The 26,538-nt window shown below is 45.7% G+C and overlaps 2 protein-coding genes across 2 annotated transcripts in view; one reads left to right on the top strand and one right to left on the bottom strand.

The window, feature by feature from the left end:
• Positions 1-26,538, top strand: part of MBOAT7 (membrane bound O-acyltransferase domain containing 7) — a 148,123-nt gene that overhangs the window by 82,351 nt on the left and 39,234 nt on the right. The gene's annotated exons all lie outside the window — the stretch shown is intronic.
• On the bottom strand, positions 2,702-5,141 carry RPS9 (ribosomal protein S9). The gene is made up of 4 exons (XM_063436717.1): positions 5,003-5,141; positions 4,797-4,919; positions 4,058-4,244; positions 2,702-2,984 (listed from the first exon to the last, which is right to left on the bottom strand). The coding sequence occupies exons 1-4, from the start codon at positions 5,097-5,099 to the stop codon at positions 2,807-2,809; spliced, it is 585 nt and encodes a 194-aa protein (XP_063292787.1). The 5' UTR covers positions 5,100-5,141; the 3' UTR covers positions 2,702-2,806.

Here is a 26,538-nt window from a genome sequence, read left to right as displayed (position 1 = left end):
AAAATTCGTCAGTGATTTTCTGGGGGTGTCACCTTGGAAAGAGTATAGCAACCTGGGTAATAAAATTTCCACCATTATGGAATACCATTTTAAAAAGTAGGCAACCCAGAGTATTCAAAATGGCATATTTTGAGATTTACCCAGGCTCCATTTAGTGGTTATACTTTTGTTTTGTTTCTTTTCACATTCCATAATCCTGATTTGCGTTAGTGTAAAAAAGGCTTAAATATTTTACTTAGCATTGTCTCTCCACCAGTTCCCCCCTCCTCCCCCATGTACTGTTTTCACAGCACCAAAAATATTAGATGCCCATTTCCAAGTTGGAAGTTTGACAAAGTGATTTACTGGGTCTGTCACCTTTGAGACAGTATGGCAGCCCAGGACAGAAAGTGACCCCCATGATGGCATACCATTATTATAAGTATCCCAATGCGGCCCAAAGTGAATATATTTGCGGCCCTCCTGCCCTGGGGCCACTTTGTGCTGTCACTGCGACCAGCCGCAAGACCGGAAAGATCTTTCCAGTTTGATTCTGGTCTTCCCCAGAGCAGGCCAGTCACTCCGCTCCTGCTCCCAGTGCCAGAGGAGCATCTGACCAGAGCAGAACTGGAGGACAGGCAGCTCATCTTAAGGTAGATCTGGGCTTGATGGACATTACAATGTAGTGTGTTAAATTGGAGAGGGGCAGTGTATTAATTTGGGGAGGGAGACCGTATTAGACTGGTGATAAGGGGCATTTCAGTCCTATTACCAAACTTTCCTTAAAAGGACCACTATAGGCACCCAGACCACTTCAGCTAAATGAAGTGGTCTGGGTGCCAGGTCCAGCTAGGATTAACCCTTTCTTCTATAAACATAGCAGTTTCAGAGAAACTGCTATGTTTATCTATGGGTTAATCTAGCCTCTAGTAGCTGTCTCATTGACAGCTGCTAGAGGCGTTTCCCTTCTGATTTTCACAGTGAGAAGACGCCAGCGTCCATAGGAAAGCATTGAGAATGCTTTCCTATGGACTGGCTGAATGTGCGCCGTTCCTGTCGTGCATTCAGCTGATGACGCTGCTATGGAGGAAAGTTCCCAAACCGGCGCTGGAGAAAGTTACGTGTAACCCCTTCCTACCCCTCAGGGCACTATAGTGCCAGGAAATAAAGAGTGTTTTCCTGGCACTATAGTGGTCCTTTAATATATGTCAAGGTAGTTTACTGAAACATTGGTTTTATGCAAATGCACATCTCCTTAAAATTCACTGGTTTACTTTGAAACTATGAGCGTCAGCCAAATTTTTATACTGTACTTTGACATTAACCTACATTTTTGAAAATTGAAGTTTGATTTTTTTGTGTTCCACAAACTTAATCCTGGTTAATTTGGCCTGTGTTAGCCTTTGAGTTTGACATGCTTGCTCTAAAACGATTAGGCATGCAGGGTTAAAAAAAAATAAAAAAAAAATATATCATTTTAGCTTTGTCAGTTTAGCTGTGATCTCTGCCTCTTATAAAAGGCAAGAGGGAGCAGAGACAATGTCAGCCAATGTTCCAGTGACCTGTCTCTGCAATCATGTGCTGCAGATTGCATGTTTTGCCTGGCAGCATGCAAGTTGTCCTTTGGGATTGTAAACCATGTAGACTTTCAGCACCCCCAAACCGCTATTATGGAGCTAGGAGTACCATGGCATCCTTCACGATTAGTGAAACCAAGTCAGGATATATTTAAATTATCCTCCCTACTTAAAGGGTGTCCATGCCATGCTTCTGCTACTTCCTATGGAGAGAGCCAAGCCTGGCAATGTAAGGCCCAGCTCGAGGAAGCAGACTTCAACAGCCGCTTGGGAGTTTGACTCCATATTAAAGGATCACTATAGTGTCAGGAAAACCGCTAAGCCCCCACCCTCAGGGTCCCCCTCCTGTGGCGCTTACCTTATTCCAGCGCTGGTGATTTCTCCTCGCCTGTAGTCAGCAGAGCCGAATGCGCAGCAATGCCGTGCACATTCAAAGTGTCCATTGGAAAGCATTTTGCAATGCTTTCCTATGGACACTCCTAACGAGAGGCATATGCCTCCAGCATTGCAGATGCGCCTCTACTGGCTGTCCAGAAGACAGCCAGTAGAGGCTGACTTAACCCCAAATGTTAACATAGCAGTTTCTCTGAAACTGTTTATATCTGAAGCCTGAGGGACCTGGCACCCAGACCACTTCATTGAGCTGAAGTGGTCTGGGTGACTATAGTGTCCCTTTAAGTAGTGGAGGTGGGTAACCATGCTGTGCAAACCCCAGGTAAGTAAATTAGGGTCTACATACACTGCATATGTTGCAGTGTTTTTGGTGTTTGCAGAAATACTCTTCAACTCACATGAAACTAACTTTAAAGAAGAAATTAGATTAAGATTTAATTTAGATTAAAGGATACAACCATTACTTTCAGAATGTCTTCTTTCAGTGCCAGTGTTTGTCATTCTACCAAGCCCATTATTGCACATAGTTACACATAAATCTATGCAGATCACTTGACAAGTGACTAAGCTTTTGTCACATTTTGTTTGTCCTGCACTTTGAGAATCTTATGCCTACTGAGATGTTTAATTTTGCAACTTTTATGAGCTATTCCACTAGCAGGTTATTCTTACACCCAGACAAGTCATATGGATAAAAGATCATGCTTTAATTCAGATTGTATCACCAGAGAAGATTAAAGCCACAAAAATCCTTAAATCCAAAAAAGGTTTAATTTTTTTCATTTACTACTTCCATGATGGTCAAAATAAGCCTCTCCAATTCTAGCTTTTCAGCCTGAATTCTATGCATGACATGTTTAATCTTCTTCCTCATCATCTGCACCTCCAGCACCAGCCTGGCCCTTCTTGGCATTCTTTCTCTTGACACGGCCAGGACGTCCACCTCCGTATGGTGAGCGCAGGGAGAAGTCAATGTGTTTCTGAGAGTCCAGGCGCACAATAAAGGATGGAATGTTAACCACTTGCTTGCGGACACTAAAAGTTAGAAAATAAGAGTCAGAACACCACATCTTTAAACAAAAAAAATCCCATTTGCTATGCAGAAATCTTTAGCCAGTTTAGCCCCCAATATTAAAGATACACCTGTCAACCAAAACTTAGAGCTGTAAACAAAGCCTTAAAGAACTAGACTAGACCTAAACCATAATAGCAAGCCATAAATGTAGCTTTCTATGAAGAAGCATACTTTCTCAAGTCAAAGAATATTTAAATATATACTGAAATTACTCTGTTCAAGAATGCCTAAAATTACAACAAGGACAGCAAAAATGAGTGGGATACATGAAGACTGGTTTGCCTCTTTTAGACTTGCCTCAAACCATTACTGAATGTAAATTAGACCGGAAAAGCCTAATAAGATTCTTTAGGCTATTACTTGAACAAAAAAAAAAAAAGCTACAGTGCAATCTAATTTCTAATTTTAAGTCAAAGGCAATCTGAAGACATGTTAAAACAAAAACTGCTTGTTTTGATGTATACCACCAAGAAGCAGTTTAGTATCGTTACCTTTGCTACAGAAAAACTATAAACTTGTATTTGCCAGGCAAGATGGCCAGCATTCAAGATTGATGTATACCCCTTCACAAGGTGTATGGACAAAGCCAAAGTGACCTTGCTGAATATGTCCACAAAATGGACTCAATGGATCACATGAGTATGGAGCAGGCTTAGGTCACCATGCTGTTTTCGGTCTCCATATGCCCTGCACAGTATACGAGGTTCCATGTGCTAATTAAGACACCAAGAGACAACTTTAGGAACATTAAACAGGGGAACATTTAATTCAGGACAGTAAAAGACAATATTGCCTTTCAGATGTTAAAATGTGGGTTCAGAAACACAAGAGAAAAGCAGTCTATAGTAGGTCCACAAGACTTATCGCATCATTGGATCGGAAACAAGCAGATTAGGGCACAGATGTAGGGGTTACAAATTCACCATTAAAACTAGTGTTCAAGATTCTGGCACGTAAGATAACTGCAGTCATCACAAACCTGGGATAGTTTTAGTTTGCCAAAAGCTGCAGTGTACATGCAATTACTACTTACCGGATGTGCCTCTGTCTGATCAGCACACGAGCATGATGAATAGATTTGGCCAATCCCAGTTTAAAAACTTGGGTCTGCAGACGACGCTCCAAGAAATCTTCAATTTTCAAGCCCAAGATGTAATCGAGCTTCATCTTGCCTTCATCAAGCACACCAATACGCACCAGTCGCCTAAGCAGGGCATTACCTAAAAAATAAATATTTAATTGGTACCATTTTAAAAACTACACCCGGTCAACCACCTCAGAATGACATTTTAGGAACGGGACAACTTTATAGAGAAGGAAGCAATCTTGACAAGTTAAATAACAACTTGCCAGTAGAAACTGAATACTTAGAATTCACAAACTGGTATTTTCAGAGAATTATGATTTCACAATGCACGGATTAAACCTAGTTAGACCTATATCTTACATTACACAAAAATGTGATACCGCTGTAAAAGCATCAGATTGGCAGTCTACAGCAATTGCCATGCATGTCTGCGCAATATATCAATCCCGATAATCTGCTGTGATTAGACTGACCAAGCACTGCACAATAATTTTAAAGGCTTTTGTACATTTTAAGCAAGGAGCCATAAATCTGAATGAAATTAATGAAGTAAATATTTTTAGTGCACTTTGGACACCCAGTCACCATTGTATAAACACTTAACCCAATTATTCTCTCATGCCAATTAACATTAACAGAAGAATTCCACAATTTACCCCAAATTCCAATTGTCAAACTGATGTACCTTCAAACAAACGCTTGGGATCCTTTTCGTCCAACGTAAGCAGCTCTCTGGCAGCTTTACGGATCTTGGCAAGAGTGAATTTCACCCTCCACACCTCACGCTTGTTACGCAGACCATATTCACCTGATCAAAACAAAGTCTGTTAACATTGCAACTTTTACAAGACACAGATTGGCTAAGATTTTTTTTTTCTGTTCACAGCTTACCAATGAGCTTTAACTCCTGGTCCAAGCGGGATTTCTCAAATGGACGTCGAGGAGTGACGTATGTCTTTCGACAAACCCATGTTCTGGCAACGGGCATCTTGGTTTATGCCTTTACACAAAAAGAAGAAAAGTTGTTTAAAAGGAGTAGCGTTAAAACCACAAGTATTAATACTTTACAGCTAAACCACATTATACAATTAGAGATTGCACTTCCAATATTTAGTCTCTGCTGTCATTAACTTTGATAGACAAAATGTACAAGACACTAAAGGCACCCAAATCACTTCATTGCAATCAAGTGGTCTGGGTGCTATGCACCCCACTTCAAGTCTGCAGTTAAAAAAACAAAAACTGTTATTCTATAGTTTTTATTGCAGAGATTAAATGCCTCTGCTGGTTATCAGACAGCCAATAGAGGCACGGTGCAGTTTCTAGCGGTCCATGCACTCTAACTTACAAAAGCTTTCCAATGGGACAGCATTGTAATGGATGAGATCATATATTTGTATTCCAGGCACTATAGAGCTCCTTTAACAGCCAGCAAAAATGTAGTTTCAGAGATGCTACATTCTATATAGTAGCTCTGTCATACAGTAGTGTGGGACCATGCACATTCTGCATTATGCAGCCGGCATAACGAACTACATGTTAATGTAGTAAAGCTTACAACAATAATGAGCCATTTAACAAATTAACATCAGACATTAAGGTACACATATTCACCATAAGCCAAAACACTGCCCCATCACAAATTACAAAATAAAGTGACAAGACTATGGAGGTTAGTAATTTTTTATATAATTCACATTAGTTTAGGTCAAGAACTGCCTGCCCTCAGCACCCTAGGTTACAACCATAACTCCCATCAATCCAAGGCATATCTTTAATCATTTAAATTCTAATGGATCATTGAGAAAGCTCTGTAACTCCAAGTGCCCTGCAGTCATTCTATTTCTGCCCGGGATAGCTTGATACATACGCTATAATTCCAGACACGAGGACCCCAGGGGGCGCTGCTGTGCACCACGCGCTTTAATACATAGCTACAACACCGGCCTAAACCTAGGGCACTGCCAGGCCGCGCTCGGCGGGGCTTATCGTTTTCATGGATTACAGCCGGTCCGGGGCACTCCGGATTGTCAGCCTCGGAACCGAACCGGCCAGAGAGTGACCGAACCGGCCTGAGAGTGCATTCTGGGCCATGAACCCAATGCACGGTATTAATCCAGGCACACGGAATATGTAGCCAGTGCCAGCAGCAGAACAAGGAGTATCCATGATCTAGTTACTGGCCTGTGGCATAGGCCCTCATTCACATTCCGCCTCACGCACACCCCGCTTATACCTACCGGGCCGCCGCGCGGAAAGAGAATCCGAGGACGCGCTTCCCTTCCTTATATAGACTGGACAGACCACGCCTACTTCACGTGCTAGCATGGGCCGTCCCTCTGTGTTATAAGCACTAGAGCACGCACGGATTGAAAGTGTCGCCAGCCCGAAGGAAAAGAAGCTGTCAAGTGTTGCCAGTTGTGCAGAGCAGCAATAAGTTGTATTTTGTGAAAACTTGTTTATGGCTCTCTGGGGCTGCAGTGATGTATTCCTGGACACATGACATGCTGATGGGCAGAACACAATAAGTGCTGCCTACTCTATATGGCTTTTATTGTCTAATGTAATTACATTAGAGTGCACGCTTTATTGGTTATCTGAATTACATTAGAATGTGAGCTTTAGCGGCCATAAAAGGTGGATAAAGAGGGATGCTTAAAGGATCACTATAGTGTCAGGAAAACAAACTCGTTTTCTTGACACTATATAACCCTTAGGTCCATCCACCCTCAGGGCCCCCCTCCCTTGGCGCTAAAGGGGTTAAAGCCCCTCCAGCTACTTTAATCCAGCACCGGGCTCCCTCTGCGCTGGTGACCTCTCCTCCCGAGTGGAGCGGAATGCGCAAGAGCCGCGCGCACATTCAAACAGTCCATAGGAACTGTTTCCTATGGACGTTCTGCACGCTGGATGAGATTTTCGCATCCAGTGTCGCAGAAGTGCCTCTAGTAGCTGTCAGGAAGACAGCCAATAGAGGCTGGATTAACCCTGCAATGTTAACAAAGCAGTTTCTCTGAAAACTGCTATGTTTAGATCTGTAGGGTTAAACCCTGGAGGACCTGGCACCCAGACCACTTCATTGAGCTGAAGTGGTCTTGGTGACTATAGTCTCCTTTTAAGACTTCTGTCACTTTGTGTCAGTAACAGGGCCGCCATCAGGGGGTGACAACCATGACGGGCCCCGGGCCCCACAAAATTTCTGATGGCAGCCCTGGTCAGTAACATTGCTTCTGGAAACTGATGCATTCTGTGAGCTAGACATTACACCTCTACTTTTCCAGCTTGAATAACATTGATGTTACATCCCGGCTCTCGCTAAGAGGCAGCGGCTCCAGAGTGAGGCGCTCTACAGGTCATTGGCAAGATATACCAGGGATATGCATTTATAGCGGATTGTAATGTTATACCAAGTTTATTCATGTAAAGTTTAGTGGCATGATATACCAGATGGCACTGGCAAACTGTTTGTGAACATAGATGGATTTAGCAAGTTGATTGGGTGTAAATATGTCTCTGATACACTGTTTGGGGACGGAAATGTCACTGATAAGCTGGTTGGGGACAAAGCTTGCACTGTAAGGTTGTTTTGGGGCAATGATGGTACTGGTAACCTGTTTGATGGCAAAGATTGCTTTTCCAAGCAGTTTGAGGTCAGAGATGAAGAGGTGGAGCTCAAAGAGGAAATGGTGGAACCTAAATAAAAAGAGATGAGACCAAAAGAGGAAGTGGTGACGTTTACAGCAGAATGGGTGGATCTTAAACAGGGGGGATGGGGGGATGCGTAGGTTTAATCATTCCTAGAGCAACACAAAACCAAAATACACCACTGCGTACAGTGGGACCAATAGCAGGACAAAAAATGTTAAGAAAATTGTCCCGACACACAGTAGTAGGTAAAATGCACTCCGAAAAATTTGTACTCAGTAAATGTGGTGTGTGTTTTACCAACTGCTGTGTGCTGGACAAGTTTCTTTGGATTTTAAGTCAGTTAGTTGTGAAGCTAGAGTTCACTTTTGTACCATCAGAGGAATGAAAATATAAAGAGGCATGCGCTGGTAGCTTCTATATAAGTAATGCTAGGCCAAAAAAAAAAAAGCTTATTGAAAGAAGAGATCGAAGTGAACATGAAGTAAAAAGGATAGCCATTGTTTTTAAGCATTTACTTTGATATTTGCCAGTTGCATTTCCCATGCTTTTGCTTATTTCAATGCCATGTAAACATGTAGACCAGAAAGATAAACAGAGTCAAGGCTAATCATTGTTTTGGAGTCCACATAGGCCTATATGTTAGGACAGTAGACACCACAGGAGAAGCTGAACACAGCTGGCCTCTGTCTCTTCAACTACAGGGCAAAACCACAGGGTGAATAGGGATTACCAGTGGAAGGAAAGGCTCTGCTAAAAAAAAAATAAAAAAATCTCAATCCAATAACACATGGACTTAACTAGCTGATAGTCATCACCTTCAAGATTATAGAAAATAATTCAGGACTTTATGTATGAAGTCAGAGTAGGAGGATATACTCCCTAAAAGTAAAAAAAAAAAAAAGTTCCATGTAGTCAGATTCACTATTACCACAAATGTTGACTATGATACATTAGAGCAGTGTTTCCCAAACACAATTGGGGTTCCGCCCAAATTTATAAAAACAAAATGGCCGCGGGGGCGAGGGAGCAGTGGGCAGTGAGCTCCCTGCTCAGCTCCCTCGCGCGCACAGCAGTGATATCGGAGCTGGAATATGACGTTGCTCCGGCATCACTAAGAGGCGCGCGAGGGAGCCGATCAGGGAGATCACTCCTACCTCGCCGCCCACACGTCAGCCGCTCAGCAGCCCCACTGGACCCCAGGGACTGCACGCCAGCCTATCAGCAGCCCCACTGGACCCCAAGGACCGCACACCAGCAGCCCCACTGGACTACAGGGACATAGAGACTCCATGCCAGCATTCCCAAAAGTATGGGAGGATGGGTGGAGTAAAATTAAAAAAAAAATAATACATTGTATGTGTGTCTGCTAGGGAGTTTGTATGTGTTTGTGTGTCTGTCAAAGAGTATATGTGTGCTTGTCAGTTAGAGTGTATGTGTGCTTGTCAGTGAGTGTGTATGTGTGTCAGTGAGAATGTATGTGCGCTTGTGAGTGAGAGTGTATATGTGTTTGTATGTGTGTCTGTAAAAGAGTATGAGTGTTTGTCAGTGTATGTGTGTCTGTCAAAGAGTATGTGTGTCTGGGTGTGTCAGTGTGTGTCAAGGTTTGTGTGAGTGTGTGTGTGTGTATGTCAGTATCTGTGTGTGTGCCAGTGTATATCAGTGTGTTTGTCTGTGCCTATGTGTGTGTGTATGTCAGTATGTGTGTGCATTACTGCCATGTTTGGGCAACACAAAGCATACAAAGTACATTAGGAAATGTAGAAGAAAATGGCTAGAGGGTTAGACAAAGTCCAGCCCTAAAGTCAAAATAGGACTAAATGGGCAACAGAATGGGCATAACCCAGAGTAACGAATCAAAAAATTTTGACATCTGGGGATCCTTTTTTGGGAAATGTCAGAAACCTGTTGTCTTGCGCCTTGACTGCAGCTGTGAGTCACAACAAGCCTCTAGTCTTTCAAGCAGGTCCTTCTCTCTCATTGGATCCATATCCTGGCCTTTGAAAAAATGTCATATTGAATCTTTTGCAGGGACTGGATCCTTGCTGTTGCCGAGGAAGGAGGGAGGGCTGCTTGCTGTATGTGTTTGTATATTCAGGAGTGTGTGTATGTATTCAGCAGTCTGTGTGTGTATTCAGCAATCTGTGTATGCATGCAGCAGTCTTTGTGTGTGTGTATTCAGCTTTGAGAGTTTGTATTCAGCAATCTGTGTATGTATATTCAGCAGTCTGTGTGTGTGTATTCTGTGTATTCAGCAGTCTTTCTCTGTATTCAGCAGTCTGTGTGTGTGTATTCAGGAGTCTCTGGGTGTGTATTCAGCAGTGAGTGTATGTATTCATCAGTCTCTGCATGTATAAAGTAAACTAAGGGGGGTAGATACACTAAGAGGGGTTAGACATTCAAAAGACGCACGTTTTAGGGGGCGAAGGCATGACGTGGGCCAATCAAATGTTAAGTAAGGCTATTTAAACTCCCCTAGTCCTAACCACTTTACCCTATTGTGGTTTTTGTCTCAGTATCCTTTAGTGCGTTCCTTGAACTGTTATTGACATTGGCTTTGTTCCTGGCTCAGAGTTTATCTCCAACCCTTTCCTGTCTTGTTTGCCTATCTTACTGATTACTGTGCACCTGACTCTGGCAAGTTCTCGTTTTCTAACAAAACCCAGACAGAATTAATTCACCAGTGGTAATAGGTACAAATTACCCAATAATATGCAGGTTATAAAATATGTATATAAAATACAAACAAAACCACAATGGTGTAGTATATATGAACACCAGATAGGTCCACTCACAAACACAGATGATAAGTAGGCAGAACGTAATGTATATGTGGAATCTCTCTATCTTCTCTTTATCCAGGTTGCGGTATACATACAGGGAAATAAGGAGAGAAGAAAGGACATAGTGCAGTACTGTCAATAAATGTAACAACACTTTATTTGATTAAACTCACAAGATAAAAAATAATCCCATCAAAATCCAACTCCTATTCAGTCCAAAGGGATATCTGTAGATTCACCCAAGGCAGAATCAAATAATAGGCCAAAAAATGTATATCTATGTGTTCTTAAATGTTATAGAGTTTATATGACTAATCCTTATCCTTGCTCTTATTCGTTCCTTGATTTCCTGTTTAATCCCCTCGATTTGAGGACTTATACTGTGGACAGTTTGGTTTGTATATATCTTACGTTGGTATATTTATGAGGGAGAACTTTGGTGGAACGCAATTTGAAACGCACGAGAGCTGCGCTTTATTGATAGTACTGCACTGTATGTTTACCTGGATAAAGAGAAGATAGAGGAATTCCACATATACACTATATACACTATATTCTGCCTACTTATCATCTACGTTTGTGAGTGCATTTTATGGTTACACCCTATTTGTTGTTCATACATACTAAACCATTGTGGCTTTGTTTGTATTTTATATTGCAGATATTTTATGGTATGGTTCTCGTTTTCACGATCTCTCCGTTAACCTGACCTCGGCTCTTCTCTGATTATGCTTTATCTCTGTCTGACATTTGGTCCGGCCATTCTAAGGCCCAGTATACCTTATATTCTTGTCGTGTCCCTTGCCATCCTAAACTCTGTGTGTTATTACACCGTGGCACTTACAAACTGTTAATATGGAGCCTACCCTTTCCCATAAGCTGTAAGCTTACATTAGTATGATGTCCAGTTCTTTTTGAACCACATGTACAGTTGCAAGAAAAAGTATGTGAACCCTTTGGAATGATGGATTTCTGCACAAATTGGTCATAAAATGTGATCTGATCATCATCTAAGTCACAACAATAGACAATCACAGTCTGCTTAAACTAATAACACACAAAGAATGAAATGTTGCCATGTTTTTATTGAACACGCCATGTAAACATTCACAGTGCAGGTGGAAAAAGTATGTGAACCCCTAGACTAATGACATCTCCAAGAGCTAATTGGAGTGAGATGTCAGCCAACTGGAGTCCAATCAATGAGATGAGATTGGAGATGTTGGTTACAGCTGCCCTGCCCTATAAAAAACACACTTTTTTTCACAAGGAGCATTGCCTGATGTGAATGGTGCCTCACACAAAAGAGCTCTCAGAAGACCTATGCTTAAGAATTGTTGACTTGCATAAAGCTGGAAAGGGTTATAAAAGTATCTCCAAAAGCCTTGCTGTTCATCAGTCCATGGTAAGACAAATTGTCTATAAATGGAGAAAGTTCAGCACTGCTGTTACTCTCCCTAGGCGTGGTCGTCCTGTAAAGATGACTGCAAGAGCACAGTGCAGACTGCTCAATGAGATGAAGAAGAATCCTAGAGTGTCAGCTAAAGAATTACAAAAGTCACTGGCAAATGCTAACATCCCTGTTAGCGAATCTACAATACGTAAAACACTAAACAAGAATGGATTTCATGGGAGGATACCACAGAGGAAGCCTCTGTGTGTGGCGAAAAAGAGGAAGCCTCTGTGTGTGGCGAAAAAGAGGAAGCCTCTGTGTGTGGCGAAAAAGAGGCAGAGCACACCAACATCAAAACCTTATCCCAACTGTGAAGTATGGTGGTGGGGGCATCATGGTTTGGGGCTGCTTTGCTGCGTCAGGGCCTGGACGGATTGCTATTAGACATGTGCAATTTGTTTCGGGATGAATATGAATTCGGACAAATTTCGGGGAATTTGGACATTCGGGTACTTCCGAATGTCCGAATTGCCGAAGTGCCGGATTACCGAGGTCCCGAAGTTCCGAAATTACGGAATTTCCGAAGTGTCGAAGTGCCGAAGTTTCGAAGTGCTGAAGTGCCGAAGTGCCGCAATGCCGCAGTGCCGAAGTTCAGAAGCACAGTATTGCCCAAGTACTAATATACTTACCCAGTGAAAGAAGAAGAATGTTATATTGTATACAATTTTAAATAAAAAGTATACAAACATAGCCAGGATTCAGCTGTAAGCATTTGCAACACTTACAACAATCAAGTAACATACATTTATATAAATTGTAAGTTACTTGGTCAGTCAGTGTAATGACAGGAATGAATAAGTAGATAACTCACTAATTCCCACGGTATTAGGGAGCTATCTACTAAAAGGCTGAAAGACCTAAATCGGTCTTTCAGTCAAATTTACTAATACTAAGTAAAGATGACTTAGTATTAGTAAATTATGCCCCTACTCGCTATACCGCGAGTAGGGGCATGTCTATTAAAGAGTGAGCTGCCTGTGGCTGCTCACTGTAAAAACAAAAAAACAAAAACGTCCCCCCTCCCCCTCCTAACCTGAAGGGGGGGACCTATTGCCCCCCCCAGCCCCCACCCCTAAAAGGTGGGTGGGGGCCCTAAAGTAAAGTAATGGGGGGACCTAATGTACTCCCCCCTGGCCCCCACCCATGAGCGGTGGGTGGGGGCCTTAAATTAGAATGAGGGGGAGGACCTAATGTCCTCCTCCCTGGCCCCCACCCCTGAGTGGTGGGTGGGGCCCCTAAAATACTAATTAGGGGGGGACCTAATGTCCTCCCCCCTGGCCCCCACCCCTGTGTGGTGGGTGGGGGCCCTAAATTAGAATGAGGGGTGGGACCTAATGTCCTCCCCCCTGGCCCCCACCCGTGAGTGGTGGGTGGGGGCCCTAAAATACAAATTAGGGGGAGGACCTAATGTCCTCCCCCTGGCCCCCACCCCTGAGCTGTGGGTGAGGGCCCCTAAAATACTAATTAGGGGGGGACCTAATGTCCTCCCCCCTGGCCCCCACTATTATTTTCCTTTAGGGCCCCCACCCGCCGCTCAGGGGTGGGGGCCGGGGGGGGCAATAGCCCCCCTTTAGTTTAAAAGGTGGGGGCTTGGGAAGGGGACTCAGTTTTTAATTGTCATTTTTTTTTTAACAGTGAGCAGCCACTGGCTGCTCACTGTTTAATAGACATGCCTCTACTCACGGTATAGCGAGTAGGGGCACAATTTACTAATACTAAGTAATTTTTACTTAGTAATAGTAAATTTGTCTGAAAGACCAATTTAGGTCTTTCAGCCTTTTGGTAGATAACACCCTAATACCATGGGAATTAGGGAGTTATCTACCAAGCGGCTGCAAGAGACGTTCCGAAGTCCCGAAGTGCCGAAGTTCCGAAATGCCGAAGTTCCGAAATGCCGAAGTGCTGAATTACCGAAGTGCAAAATTGCCGAGGTCCCGAAGTTCCGAAATTACCGAATTTCCGAAGTGCCGAAGTTCCGAAGTGTCGAAGTCCCGAATTTCGGAATGCCGAACCGAAACGAAAGTTTTTCCCATGCACATGCCTAATTGCTATCATCGAAGGAAAAATAAATTCCCAAGTTTATCAAGACATTTTGCAGGAGAACAGAAGATGGGTGTTGCAACAGGACAATGACCCAAAGCATAGAAGTAAATCAACAACAGAATGGCTTAAACAGAAGAAAATACGCCTTCTGGAGTGGCCCAGTCAGAGTCCTGACCTCAACCCGATTGAGATGCTGTGGCATGACCTCAAGAAAGCGATTCACACCAGACATCCCAAGAATATTGCTGAACTGAAACAGTTCTGTAAAGAGGAATGGTCAAGAATTACTCCTGACCGTTGTGCACGTCTGATCTGCAACTACAGGAAACGTTCTGTTGAAGTTATTGCTGCCAAAGGACGTTCAACCAGTTATTAAATCCAAGGGTTCACATACTTTTTCCACCTGCACTGTGAATGTTTATAATGTGATATAATCTCTCACTCAATGATCAAGACAATGTGATGAAATACTGTGTTCTAAATCAAAATGAGCATTAAATTACCAATAAATGCAAGCACAGGTGTGTACAGCATTTTACTTTAAGGTGAGCACCTTTTGACAATGACCATACAGACATTAGATTTTAAAAAAATACTAAATTTACAAAATTAGAACTTGTATAACTAAGAAATAGTTATTTTTTTTTATTCTTCAAAAAGATTACAAGCAGTCCCAAACTCTTAGAGACAGCGACAGGAAGACAAAAAAATCACACCCATGATAGTTGGTGACCATATATTTTATATTTTACCAGTTGTGAATTTATTTATGATCTATATTCAACTTATATGACGTTTGCTATGTTCTAACATTTAACAGTATTTATGAGGAAATTTTGTACCCTTTTTAATTCATTTTCTTTTGGTTAGCAATGTCTGCTCGCAATGTGTAACTGTATACCAGTTTGGCTGTTCTGGTTTAACAGCAGCACTATATTTCATATAGGATTTTACAATGAGAAGACCTTGGAAGATGTAAACATTTTATTATATTCCTGGAATCAAAGAACAATTGGAAAAAAAATCTCAGGCTGAGTCTCAGTCTTGTTGATTAAAACACGTAAACTGAGCTTTTACGGTGACCTCACTCAAGTTTATTGGCAGGGTTCCAACATCTAAAAATATTACCTCTGCCAGTAACTCTCTGGCAAGGTAGGAATGGTAACGAAAAGACCCCTAACTTGGCTTGGCAGATGTCTCAGTCCTCACATCATAGGTGCTATTTAAGCAAAGTCCTGTAACGGAAAACCTGGCACGAAACAGAGGCCCCAAAACTGAAACAAGAATTTGCAGAAGCAGAGAAATAAATTTAGGGTTTGATGTAAATGGAAACAATTCACAAAGGTTCCTTGTGTAATAATCATATATTTGCGCAAAGAGCTTTGTAAAATGTGTTAGAACCCAACATATATAAAACTGAGGAAGTTTCTAAAAGTGTTGCTAAAACGCTAAACGCTAAATTATTTAGAATTTTGTTATGCAGGACATGAAATTGTTGCCTGTAGTATTCATGGGCTCCCGGAGTGAATTAAATTACTGAAGCAAGGCCAGGATTCCGAAGGAAATACTATGATTAGTTTAACTGACTTCAAACTAGGAGTACGTGAATCCCATACATGCTCAAGTAGCACTTGAACACTCTTCCCGACAAAATGTAGCACTTTAACATCCTTCCCGACAGAATGTATATTTAAAGCCCCACAAATATTTGTCCGTTTTAGTGATAATGTTTGATACATTGTCACATCCAGTGGCACGTGTCTGGGGTAGTTTTGCCAGATGGCTGTCATGTGACCTCTGACTCGCTGTTTGGCTGCATTTCCATGTTGCCCCATGGAGTGATGCTGTATATCACCTTCCGGGATGTATTTAGACTATCTGCTTCCCTACATCAGCTGAGATGTGCAGTACCCAGGGGAGGGCTGGCAGCCTTAGGCCTGGGGGGCAAAATCAGTCAAGTGGCCCATTGCGCCACCAAATCAGTTCACCATCCATGCCCACCTTTTCCTGGTTTTATAACGGATATTGATGTTATGCTAATCAGTAGCTCTTTGCCATACCCGCTCCTTCACGGCTCTGACTTTCAATGTTGTCAGAGCACAGGCTGAGAATCTCTGAGCCTGTGCTCTGACTCACTAACTGAGCGCCGGAACCACGAGGGAGAGGATATAATCTGACTGCACCTACTGCTGCTGCGCACCAGTAGACCACCAGCGAATCGTTTAAATTGAATATGCTGGTGTACCCAACTTGTGAGCTGTGTTGGCCGCCGGGCGCCTCTGTTGTCATGGCACCCTGCGTGACCACACAGCTTGCACACCCCAACGGTTGGCCCTGCTGACACACACTGACGTTACTACTTAGACATCCCTCAATATTAATACAGACATCAGAGTAAACACCAATAAACTGTGGAAACAGAGCTGATCCCCCCAAATGTATAAAGATTTGCTTACTGGATTTGTTGTTAAGATTAAATCATGCCTCCTCCTCTCTCCCATGCGCTGCTCTGTAGGCTGGGAGGAAGTGAAGAGTAATCACATTCTCCCAGTACAGCGCCACCTGTGGCTGCATGGGGAACAGCTGTTTAATGTAATCCTTGCAGGACGGCCAGCTGCCGCAGAACCTCTTTGTTCCCGTCTCTGCAAAGGACTCCAGGCACTGCTTGCTGTGAGTGTGAGCCACTGTAAGTTAGGGGCAGAGGGCACTTGCACTGCGGTAAAGATGGATTTGGGCAGGAGGAGAGTGCTGTGCAATCAGTGCACTCCCCTCCTGTGGGTCACCAGTAGACTGGTGCACCTGCCCAGGATCAGAGCCAGTGCAAGTATTTTTGCTGCCCTAGGCAAAATAAAAATTTGCCGCCCCCCCCATGTGACATCACAATGTCCCACATGATCTGCCATATGAACTAATGCCAGTGCTGCACACAGTGTGTGTTTATATTAAAAATCCTGCAGGGACCGGCTATAGACACCAGACCACTTCATTAAGCTGAAGGGGTTCTGGGGACTATAGTGTCCCTTTAATGTGAGGTAAATTATAGATTAGTGTCACTAATAATATACTAGATTGCCTACTTACAACCAGATGAGGATGATGATGGGCTGCAGTTTGGCTCCACTGGTCTGGTGTAGAACAGGATCTCTGGAGGCTGTTTGTAACTGTGGTCACAAAATTCAAAGTTCTAGTAGAATGGGAAGCAGCTCCATTTTTTGGGGCCCCTTAAACAGCTCAAGGTCTGGGCCCCAGGGCCTGATGGTGAGTATGCCCATAAGGCCCACCTATAAGTCCACCTACATGTTCCACCCATGAGTTCGCTCACAGGGAGTGGAGTGTGTAGGGGATGTGTTATGCATTATTGTAGAGGATCTAATGTGTGTGCTTATGGTATGTAGTGTATAGGGATACCAGTTTGTGTAGGTGATGCAGTGTATTTGTTTGTAGTGGAAGCAGTGTGTGTTTGTGTATAAGGGATGTATTGTGTGTTTCTGGTTGTGTGTAAAGGATGCATTGTGTGAATCTGTGTTTGTAGTCACAAGGGATGCAAGGTGTGTGTCTGTAAGTGTGTGCATTGAGTGTGTGTAAGAAATGCATCGTGTTTCTGTGTATATGTAAGAGAAACAGTGTGTGTGTGTTTGCATGTGTGTGTAAGGGTTTACATTGTGTGTTTCTGTGTATGTGTGCAAAGGATGCATTGTCTTTGTGTGTAATGGATGCATTGTGTGTTTCTCTGTATGTAAGGGAAGCATGTTGTGTTTCTGTGTGTAGGGATGCATTGTGTGTTTCTGTGTATGTATAGGGATGCATTGTGTGTGTGCGCACGTAGTGTGAAAGAGCTCCCTGTCCTGCCCCTTGTCCTATAGAGCTCTCCCTTCTGTCCCTTAGACCTCTCCCCTGCCCCTTAGTGGTCTCTCCTCTCCCCCCCTCGCGGTCTCTTCTCACACCCACCCACACTCCCTGTGCTCTTCTCACCCCCCCCCCCAAACCTACGGTGTTCTTTTCACCCCCACCCTGTGTTCTTCTCAATCCCCCACCCAAACCTCTGGTGTTCTTTTCACCCCCCCCCGTGTTCTTCTCACCCCCCCCCCCCAAACCTGCGGGGTTCTTTTCACCCCCCCCCCGTGTTCTCCTCACTCCCCCCCTGTGTTCTCCTCACTCCCCCGTGTGCTCTCCTCACTCCCCCCAGTGTTCTCTCCTCACTCCCCCACCCTCCCTGTGTTCTTCTTACTCCCCCACCCTCCCTGTGTTCTTCTCACTCCCCCCCACGTTCTCCTCATCTCCCCCCTCCTCCCTGTGTTCTTCTTACTCTCCCCTCCCTGTTTTCTCCTTACCCTCCCTGTTCTTCTTATTCCCCCTCCCTGTTCTTCCTAATCCCCTCCCCCCTGTTCTTCTTAACCCCTCACCCCCCTGTTCTTCTTAATCCCCTCTCCCCGTTCTTCTTGATCCCCTCCCCAGTTCTTCTTAATCCCCCCACCCCCCGTTCTTCTTAATCCCCTCCACCCCTGTTCTTCTTAATCCCCACACCCCCTATTCTTCTTAATCCCCCACCCCCCGTTCTTCTCAATCCCCCCTCTTCTTCTCAATCCCCCCTCTTCTTCTCAATCCCCCCCTTCTTCATCCCCCATCTTCTTCTCAATCCCGCCACTAACCCCTGATCTTCTTAATCCCCCCCCTCACCTCCCTTCCCCTGCCCTCCCCTGTAGCGTGGCTGAGCTCCTCCCTGGTCCACGGTGCCCGGCCGCAGTGAAAGGAAGGTGCACACTCAGTGTGCAGCTTCCTATCACCCCGGCCGGGCACCGCGGACCAGGGAGGAGTTCGGCCACGCTACAGGGGAGAAGCTGTGCTGCAGCCGCCAGAGGCTCTTGACAGAGCGCTCAGGCGACTGCAGCATTAGGACCGGCCCGCCGCGGCCAGTTTTAAAATTATTTAGGGTGGCCTGGGGGGCAATTGCCTCCCTGCCCCCCGGTCCAGCCCGCCCCTGGCAGTACCCCACCCATATATAATCACGCTGGCAATTTACCTTTATAATGTATGTATTGTATGTACGTCGCCATCCTGCCTCCTTGCCAATTTCAGCCAATCCAATGTTTTCCTTATGATTATGGATTGGATAAAAATCGTAAATTATGATGATGTCAACAATGAGGCGGATCGGGGACTGGGATATTGCCGGTGGATTGAAAATAAGTTATGTTTTAACTCATGCTAAAGGGGTTACGGATGGGCAAGCCACCTAAATGGGGTTTTAACACTTTATGGTCAGTAGTACATGCTTGTGTTGCTCACCCTATAATGTTCCTTTAAGCTAAAGGTGCTTTCGTGAGAGATCTCCAGCAGCCGATGTGTACTGCTCAAGCTAATGACAAAGTATTAACCTGAGCAGGGAGGGGCCACAATATTGGCTGAGAGTGTTAGTTAACTATTTTCAGCCTATCACACCTGCCCATTACTGGTATGAACTGGTATTGCTTAGGAAGCTTGTATACTTGTCAACTTCAGTGTCCTGTGAATTAACGCCTGTGGGAGGAGGGCAGAGGGGGCGAATCATTGACGCGATCGCAACACTGGCACTGTCCAAAGGGTTAGACCTGCTCAGAAATTAGGCGGATCCCCGCCCCAAGAGCCGATGGTCTCCCCGGCAGGGCTGATGCTATCCAAGCTGCTATCCCTGCTATGTGCCTTCATGGACCAGAAGGGTAGATCAGAGATCTACTTCACCGGTCCGCAGGAGAGAGGACACGGGAGCTCAGCCTGCAGCTCCTCTGCATCCTCTTCTCACGAGCACAGAGCGTTGCCGGGTTTATCGTGGCAACGCCCTGGATCTCGCGAGAGAGAACTCTATCCCAGCAGCTGCAGGCTAGAGTTTACTCTCACCACTAAAACCGCCAGGAAGTCTCCATCAGACCACAAGGGATTGAGAAAGATCCCTCTCCCTGAGCAAAGGTAAGAAGGGAGGGGATCTAAAGATTATTTATTTTAATAATAAAAAAATATATATATTTATTAATCTGCCCCCCCCCCCAGCTCCCACACAATGTAACCCTCACACACACACTGCGCATTTCACACACACACTACACTCCTCACACACACTGCACCCCTTCCACACACGCACACTGCACACACAGGAGCTGCTGACCAGAGTTCACTCTCACCCCTAGAATTCTCCATCCGACCACCAGAGATTGAGAAAAATCCCCCTCTCTGAGCAAAGGTAAAAAGGGAGGGGTATCTGAAGAGAATTTATTTTAATTTTAAAAAAATATATGTATATATTTATTAATCTACCCCCCACCCCACACAATAACTTTCACATTCACACACTTCCTGCCCAACAAAAACAACACATTGCCCGCCCCACAAAAACACTGCCCCACACACTGCACCCCTCACACACACACAAACTGCACCCCTCACACACACACAAACTGCACCCCTCACACACACAAACTGCACCCCTTACACACACACATTGTACCATTAACACATAGTGCCCCCTTCCTCACACACAAACTGTACCCCTCTACACTTTCACACTACAACCCTTACACACACTGTATCCCTCACACACCACACACTCTGCACCACTCTCACACACACACTGCTCAATGCACCCCCCCCCCCACACACACACATGTTGCACTCCTCACACACACACACACACACACACAAATTGCACCCCTCACACACACACACACACATTGCATCCCTCGCACACTACTGCCCCTATACCCTACTACAGCCCCTATCCCGGCAGACTCCAGGTAAGTTGTCAAACTTTAAAAAAAAAAAAAAACTTTTCTACTTATTCTGGGAAGGCACCATGGCACTCATGACACCATAACCACTACGTAGCACTGTAGTGGTTATTGTGCCTGGATTGTTCCTTTAGATAATCTACCAGTGCCCCTCCCGAGATTGCCGCTGCATCCAGGCCAGCCTGGGAGAACCACCTTTAGGGAGCCTTAAACAGAGCGTGAGAGTGTCTTTTGTTACCAAAAGTGGGACACCAAGGAACAGAGTTGGAATGGCAGGACCTGAAAATCATGACTGTCCTGCTAAAATCAGGATGTTTGGGATACCTGAGTGTCTACTCTGTGCCTTAGCCATAGTTCCAGTGAGGGACAGGTTGTGGGCAGCAATAGACCCTCATTCAGTGTTACATGGGACAGTGCCATGGCAGATTACCTGAATGCCGACGGGTTTTTATGCCGCCAGCATACGAACGCCATAGACCTGCAATACATTACACACGCATACGCTTGGTTCTTAAAGTGGTACATACATATTAAAGAAAATACAGTTTTAAAGATGGCTGCTGCTGCCACAATGCTCCCCCAGAACCAAGCCGGCATACACAGTCTGATCCCAACGGATCGGCTTGGGGATGTCCGGAGGAGTACCCACAGATCACTTGTCCAGTTCAGTTTGTCGGGATAACCCGTCGGCATTTCCATTTAGCTTTCCCGGGCGATATTGGATGGTAAAATCAAATGGCTGCAGCGCTAAACTCCAGCGCAGCAGCCTGGCATTGTCCCCTGACACCCGGTTCAGCCAGACCAACGGGTTGTGATCTGTGAGTAGCGAAAAGGTTTGTCCATACAAATAGGGCTGCAGTTTCTTGAGGGCCCACACCACAGCAAGGCATTCCTTTTCGATTGCGGCGTAGCTTACTTCTCGGGGTAAAAGTTTTCTGCTTAGGTAAGCTACCGGATGTTCGCCGCCATCCGCTCCGACCTGGCTCAGTACTGCTCCCAATCCAAACATAGAAGCGTCTGTATGAACGAGAAAGAGTTTAGTTGGATCAGGAGCAGCAAGAACAGGTGCGTTAACAAGAGCAGTTTTCAAGAGTTGGAATGCCTTTTCACACTCTGGGGCCCATACTACTAACTTAGGGAGGTTCTTGCGGGTTAGATCGGTGAGGGGTTTGGCCAGGGTACTGTAATTAGGTCCAAACCCTGCGGTACCCAAAAATGCTAGTACCTGGGTTTTAGTGCGGGGGGTTGGCCATTGGGCTATGGCCTCTATTTTGGCCGGTTCTGGCTTCTGTTGGCCACTTCCTACTCGGTGTCCTAGGTACTGGACTTCTGCCATCCCTATATGGCATTTACTGGGTTTAAGGGTTAACCCGGCCTCTCGGATACGGTCCAAGATGGCCCCTATATGGCTCAGGTGATCAGTCCAGGAATAGCTAAAAATCGCTATGTCGTCCAAATAGGCGCACGCGTATTCCTGAAACCCATCTAGTAGTCGGTCCACCATCCTCTGGAAGGTGGCCGGGGCATTTTTCCTCCCAAATGGCATGACCCTAAACTGGTACAGGCCAAATGGGGTGACAAAGGCCGACTTGGGGATGGCGTCCTCGGCTAACGGGATTTGCCAATACCCCTTGCAAAGGTCAATGGTGGTTAGATATTTACCTCTGGCCATTTTGTCTAATAACTCGTCTATCCGGGCATGTTTTATCATTGAGCCTCCTATAATCTACGCAGAAGCGGGTCGTTCCATCCCGCTTCGGCACTAGTACCACTGGGGATGCCCATGGGCTATCCGAAGGCTCAATTACTCCTAACTGCAACATTTCCTTAAGCTCTTTGTACATATTTCCCCTAACTGCTTCGGGAATGCGGTAGGGCGGCTGACGGAGAGGGGTTTGGTCTGGGGTTTCCACCCGGTGGGTGGCTAATGGGGTATATCCGGGGAGGTAGAAAAGGTAGCTCCTTTTTCCCTAATTAACCTTTGGGCCTGAGCTTTCTCCTGGGGATTCAAGCGTTCTCCTAACTGTACGGTGGCTAGGTCCTCCTGTTGGGTTTCCCTGGCGAGAAGGTCGGGTAGGGGTAGGATATCTGTGTCCTCCGCGGCCGAGGCACAGATGGCGGATACTTCCTCCGTGCGCTCGTGGTAGGGCTTCAGCATGTTCACATGGAGCATGCATCTGCCCCCTGCCCCAGCGCATAGGCCAATTATATAGGTGGTATCGCAGACTTGCTCTACCACCTTGAATGGGCCCTGCCAGGAAGCCTGCAGCTTGTCAGTAGGGACGGGTTGTAGTATTAATACCTTCTGGACGACCTGAAAGCTGCGGTCCCTGGCTCCCCTATCATACCATCGGCGCTGTCGTTGCTGGGCCGCTTGGAGGTTGGTACGTACAGCCTGGGTTAAAGCCTCCAAGCGGTCCAGGAATTCTAGCACATAGGGTACGATAGGAGTACCATTAGTGGTCATTCCCCCCTCCCAGTGTTCTCTGATTAAACCTAGGGGGCCCCTCACTCTCCTTCCGAACAACAATTCGAAAGGGGAGAACCCCGTGGATTCTTGGGGGACTTCTCTGTAGGCAAACAGTAAGTGGGGTAAAAAACGCTCCCAGTCTTTTTGTGTGTCTACGAACGTTCGGATCATTTGTTTCAGCGTTCCGTTGAAACGTTCGCAGAGACCATTAGACTGAGGGTGGTACGGGGAGTTAAGGATAGATTTCACCCCGCATACTTTTCAAAGCTGGTGAGTGACCTCGGCCGTGAATTGGGTGCCTCTATCCGAAATAATCTCCCGGGGTAATCCCATGCAGGAGAATATACGCATAAGGGCATCCACTACGGTCTCGGCATGTACATTGGTTAGGGCTACCGCTTCGGGGTACCTGGTGGCGTAGTCCACTACGGTCAAGATATACTTCTTGCCGGAGGGACTAGGTTTTTTTCAGCGGTCCTATTATGTCTACCGCTATTCTACTAAAGGGCTCCTCTATTATGGGTAGGGAGTGGAGTTTGGCCTTGTATCGGTCCCCCCTTTTCCCGACTCTCTGACAGGTATCACAGGTATTACAATAGTGCCTAATATCTTGGGATATCCCTGGCCAGAAGAAATTTTGCGTCAGCCAATGTTTGGTTCGGCTGATTCCTAGGTGACCTGACAGTGGTATGTCGTGGGCTATTCGCATTAGCTCCTGCCTATACTTCTGAGGCACAATTAACTGTTTTATGGGAATGGGAATAGATCCAGCTACTATTTTCTCAGCGTACCGGTACAATAACCCCTTATCCCAAGCATATCTCTCCCCTTCTAGGCCTGCCTGGTTCTTTTCTATCCGGTCTTTGTAAACCTGCAGGGACGGGTCTAGGGCGACCTCGCTACCAAATTCTAATGGGGCATCCCAGGGTAGGACAGTGTGATTAAGAGGGGCCGGGCTTACCTGAGCCTCAGTCGGTGGGTGGTGCCGTGGTGCGAGCCTGTTGACGGGTGATGACTGGGTAAGCCTCCTGTGGGGTTGGTCGTGTAACAAAAGCAGAGGTTAGCTCCCCCAAGTCATTTCCCAAAATAACATCCGCAGGCAAGTCCTGCATCATCCCCACTTCCACTTGCCCTGCCCCTGCTCCCCAATTCAAATGTAGTTTGGCAGTGGGGACCTTGTAAATGGCTCCCCCTGCCACCCGTACTGCTATACAGTCTCCCGTGAGATGTTCCTTTGCAACTAGGTGGTTCCGGACCAAAGTGATGGTGGCCCCGGAATCTCTCAACCCTTCCATCCGCTTTCCTTCTATATGGACCACTTGTCGATGACCTTGGCGGTTGTCAGAGGCCGCTTGCACCGGGTTCACTTCGCCTAGTGGTTCTTCCATCTGGGTGGGGGTGGAAGGCTGGACAAATGCCCCTGTCTGATAGCAGTGTACTGCTGCTTGAGGGACAGGTGGTTATCCTTGATTGGGCCATGATGGTCGGGCCCTGTTTCGGGGACAATCCCTTTGTACATGTCCCAGTTGGTTGCAGGTATGGCATCGGATATGTGCCCGGTTGTTGTATCTGGGAGGCTGCTGATGGTAGGTCCCTCCTGGTCGGGGAGGATCAACCATGGTAGGTCGGGGAAGGTTTGGCTGAGAAGATACTTTATGTGATGGGCGCTGTTCCCGCCTGGTGTCCTGGTGCTCATCAGCTAGTTTAGCGGCTTCTTGTAAGGTACAGGGTTTACGATCCCTTACCCAGTTCTGCAGTTCTGGTAATAATCTCTTGTGGAACTGTTCCAATAGCAATAACTGCATGATATCCTGCTGGGTGGTGGCTTTTGCTGCCTCAACCCACCCGGTGGCTGCTCGCTGTAGACGGTGTGCGAACTCAGCGTGTGAGTCCTTATCCTGCTTTCTCAGTTCCCGGAACTGCAGTCGGTATGCCTCAGGTGTAATGGCATATCGTGCTAGGAGGGCTAGTTTTACCTTCTGGTAGTCCCTGCTGTCCTCCTCAGATACGGCTCTGTACGCTTCTGCTGCGCGGCCTGATAGGTTACCAGCTAGCAGGGGTACTTGATCTTGAGGGCTGATCGCATGCAGTTTGCATAACCGTTCAAAGTCCTGCAAATAGCCATCAATGTCTCCCTCTGTATCCGTAAAGGCTTTAAACGCTTGGTAGGGAATCTTTGCTTTCCCTGGCAGGGTAGGGACAGGCGTTGTGGCTCCTTCCCCCGCTTGCTGGTTCATCTGCGACCTTCGAAGCATGATGTAGTCCTGCACATCTGTATAAACCCTGTCAGCCATCTGTTCAGCTAGGGCTGGTGGGAATGAAGCCATCCTGCTCCTATATTCCTTAGCAAATTCGGTTTGCTCCTCCTCCCTTGGAGGTGCTGCAGCAGCTGCGGCTCTGTCTCCTTCCATGAGCTCTGCGATTAGAACAGCCTTTGCTTTGTTGCTTGCTATTCTCCCTCTCGCTTCCAATAATTCCTTTAATGTGTTCCGTGTGTTTCTCTGTATTCCCGAACTCCGGTTTCATCCGAATGGTTTAACTCCCGGATTAATGTTTCTTCCTTTCAGTTCGTTTAAATTCCTGCCGAACGCTTCTTGCTGTGTAGTTAAGATCCCGTCGCTTGCCACCAATTGTAGCAGAGTAGAGGTATTATCCAAGGTATCTCCGCTGGTAGACAGGAAAGGCAATCCAAAACAGGTACAAGACAGGTAGCGTAGTTACAATCCCTTCCCTCCAAGAACTAGACGACACATAGCTTGGAGGTCAACTGAGGTTTTATTCACACACTTCCAGTATTTATGGGATTTCCAATGCAAGGGGTTTCCCTACAGACAATTCAGGGGTTATGCAAGAGGGGACTACATGGGAAACTGAACAAGCTGGACATTTCTCCCATAATACACTGCTGCACGAGAGGGACACTCCTACCAGCATATACAGTTAAGTGGATTATCCCCTCGTGCAGCAGAAACAATATTTTACATAAAAATACATAAGTTGGATATTGTTCGTCAGATTTAGACGAACGGACGTTTGGTAGATAGCTGGGGTCGGGGCGCACATTTCGTGAAAGTGCTGCTCCGATCCCAGCTTAACTAACCGAACGCCACATGAAATACACATATATTCTAAGTTCCCCTCAAACTACCGAAGGACTCCATAGAAACCTATTACCGAAGGACCGGGGCTCCCAAACGGCTTGGAAGTCCAGCAGTATTCGTGCCGTCGAGTAGCCGATTTTAGTTCCAGGCGCTCGACGACCAAGTACCGCTGGGCTA

Source organism: Pelobates fuscus, chromosome 11 (genome assembly GCF_036172605.1).
Source record: "Pelobates fuscus isolate aPelFus1 chromosome 11, aPelFus1.pri, whole genome shotgun sequence".
Lineage (NCBI taxonomy): Eukaryota > Metazoa > Chordata > Amphibia > Anura > Pelobatidae > Pelobates > Pelobates fuscus.
Note: the sequence above shows the minus strand (reverse complement) of the source record. Positions and strands in the feature narration are given on the sequence as shown.